This window comes from Spinacia oleracea, chromosome 3, assembly GCF_020520425.1.
Source record: "Spinacia oleracea cultivar Varoflay chromosome 3, BTI_SOV_V1, whole genome shotgun sequence".
Classification (NCBI taxonomy): Eukaryota; Viridiplantae; Streptophyta; class Magnoliopsida; order Caryophyllales; family Amaranthaceae; genus Spinacia; species Spinacia oleracea.
In genome coordinates, this window is record NC_079489.1 from 144,791,714 (window position 1) to 144,793,982 (window position 2,269).

At 32.2% G+C, this 2,269-nt stretch overlaps 1 protein-coding gene across 1 annotated transcript; it reads left to right on the forward strand.

The window, feature by feature from the left end:
* The first annotated feature begins 294 nt into the window (after nucleotides 1–294).
* On the forward strand, nucleotides 295–1,058 carry LOC130469624 (uncharacterized). The gene is made up of 3 exons (XM_056839016.1): nucleotides 295–557; nucleotides 659–757; nucleotides 858–1,058. The coding sequence occupies exons 1-3, from the start codon at nucleotides 441–443 to the stop codon at nucleotides 954–956; spliced, it is 315 nt and encodes a 104-aa protein (XP_056694994.1). The 5' UTR covers nucleotides 295–440; the 3' UTR covers nucleotides 957–1,058.
* Nucleotides 1,059–2,269: the final 1,211 nt, after the last annotated feature.

Sequence of the window (2,269 nt, forward strand, 5' to 3'; positions counted from 1 at the left end):
TAGGTTCTTTATTTCAAAGTTGGGTTCGAAAACTTCATTTTTGCCTAAAAATGACCTAGAACGACCCAATTAGCCTTAAATGTGAAATAATAGATTGTAAAGAGCCTTAGAAAGTTATAACTATGCATATGAGACGTGTAATAAGTTTGAAAACATTCCTTAGGTTCTTTAGTTCAAAGTTGGGTTCGAAAACATCATTTTTGCCTAAAAATGACCTAGAACGACCCAATTAGCCTTAAATGTGAAATAATAGATTGTAAAGAGCCTTAGAAAGTTGTAAATATGCATATTAAACATGTAATAAGTTTGAAAACATTCCTTAGGTTCTTTAGTTCAAAGTTGGGTTCGAAAACTTCATTTTTGCCTAAATATGACCCAAGGAAACAAGTAAAGTAGTGATTTATAATTGCACTTACATGTAAAATATTCTTTGCATTTACATGTGTAAACAAAGTATATATAATTGCATATTTTATCGAATGTGTAGTGCTTTTCGGAGTTACAAGAGACTAAGTGGACAATCTAAGGGAACTAAATTAACATGGATTCCAGCACAGGTATAATTAGTTTATTATTTACCTAAGAAGCAAGTTTTTCAAAATTATAACATACAATGTGATAGAAATTTTACTTGTGTTATTTATTTTAATGCATTTAGTGTGCTCAACAACCGGGATCACTAGATTGTGGCTACTACGTCATGCGTTTTATGTACGACATAATAATGAATCATGGTAATAGTCAAGATCTTACTAAGGTATGTTCTCATAAACTACGTACTTTATATAATAAATTGAAGTACACAAAACTATTATATTGATCAATCGTTGATAAATTGAATTATTTAACTTTTTTAGGATTTTTCAAGAACATTGTCTTATTCACCGGAGGAGATTAATGAGGTGAAAGATTTTTGGGCAGATTACTTCATGAACAATGTCGAAATTTTAGCTTAATTTGTAATATGAACTCGATCTCTAGCTAGCTACCTTTGTTGTAATAATTTTATGTTTGTTGTAACATGTTGGTTGATCTATGACGAATTTAATTGCCTTTTATTGGGAACGTTAATTACGTTGTAAACTTTTGTGACAAGTATTATTTATAAATGTATTCCCGGTATTGGGAATGAAGCGTCTAATTTCAAAGACGATCATGTCGGAATTTCCAACTAAAATATTAAAAAACAATTTTTTTTTAAAAAAAAAGTCATTTGCCACGCACGTTAGCTTAATGTGCGAGGCAAATGACTTAATTTTTTGGCGCTAAAAGTGTCATTTGCGTCGCACATTAAGCTATTGTGCGAGGCAAATGATTTAACTTTTTGGCGCTCAAATTGTCATTTGCGTCGCACATTAAGCTATTGTGCGTGGCAAAAGACTTTTTTTTTGGCTCCTGAAAGTCATTTGCGTCGCACATTAAGCTAATGTGCGTGGCAAATGACTTTTTTTTTGGCGCCTGAAATTCATTGCCTTTTCAGGCACCATGTTGAAAAGTCATCTGCCACGCACATTTGCTTAATGTGCGACGCAAATAAGTGTCATTTGCGTCGAGAGCTTTTGCCACGCACAATGTGCGATGCAAATGTGCTTAAAAGTGCGATGCAAATGACCCTTTTTCCACTAGTGCTTAATCTAAAAGTAAAATTTTTTTAAAAAAGAAAAATTCAATTAGTTCCTCTGTGCAATATGTAAGCGATAAATTTGATTTCTATTTTTCTTTTCATTAAAGGGGTGTTAGTCTTCTCATTTGAGTGTGTGGAGTATTCTCCCACATGGAAGAAATATGAAGTTTAGAATGTCTTTAAATAGACCCATGTGCCAAATGGGTTGAGTTGGTGGGCCAAATAGAGAATTGAGTTTGGTGTGTTAGTATTGGGTTGATAATATAGCTATATATTGTTAATCAAGACTTAGCACTTAGCACTTAGACCATAGTTATCAAACACCTTGGTTTGGTGTTTAGGAGAGATAAGTGAATACTCCGTAAAAAATATAAAAAGAGGTAGAGAGATGAGTTAGAAAGTTAGAGAGAGATTGAAACCAAAAAAAATTGGTGTTCATGAACACCAAATGGAAAACCAAAATATTGCTTGGAAAGATTGACATGTGTCATATGGGGACCAAAATCATTGGTTTTCTATTCTTTTTCCAAATCGCAATGTGATTTATGACATAGGTTTGTTGTGTCAAAAATACATACCTATTGCAATTTTACAATGCCCATAAAATAAATATTACAACTCAAAAAAAATAAAATTATAAATGTC

Coding starts and splice junctions, on each gene's coding strand:
- LOC130469624 (XM_056839016.1), top strand. CDS start 441: ATGTGTAAACAAAGTATATATAATTGCATATTTTATCGAATGTGTAGT. Junction 558..658: donor TAACATGGATTCCAGCACAG/GTATAATTAGTT, acceptor TAATGCATTTAG/TGTGCTCAACAACCGGGATC. Junction 758..857: donor ATAGTCAAGATCTTACTAAG/GTATGTTCTCAT, acceptor TAACTTTTTTAG/GATTTTTCAAGAACATTGTC.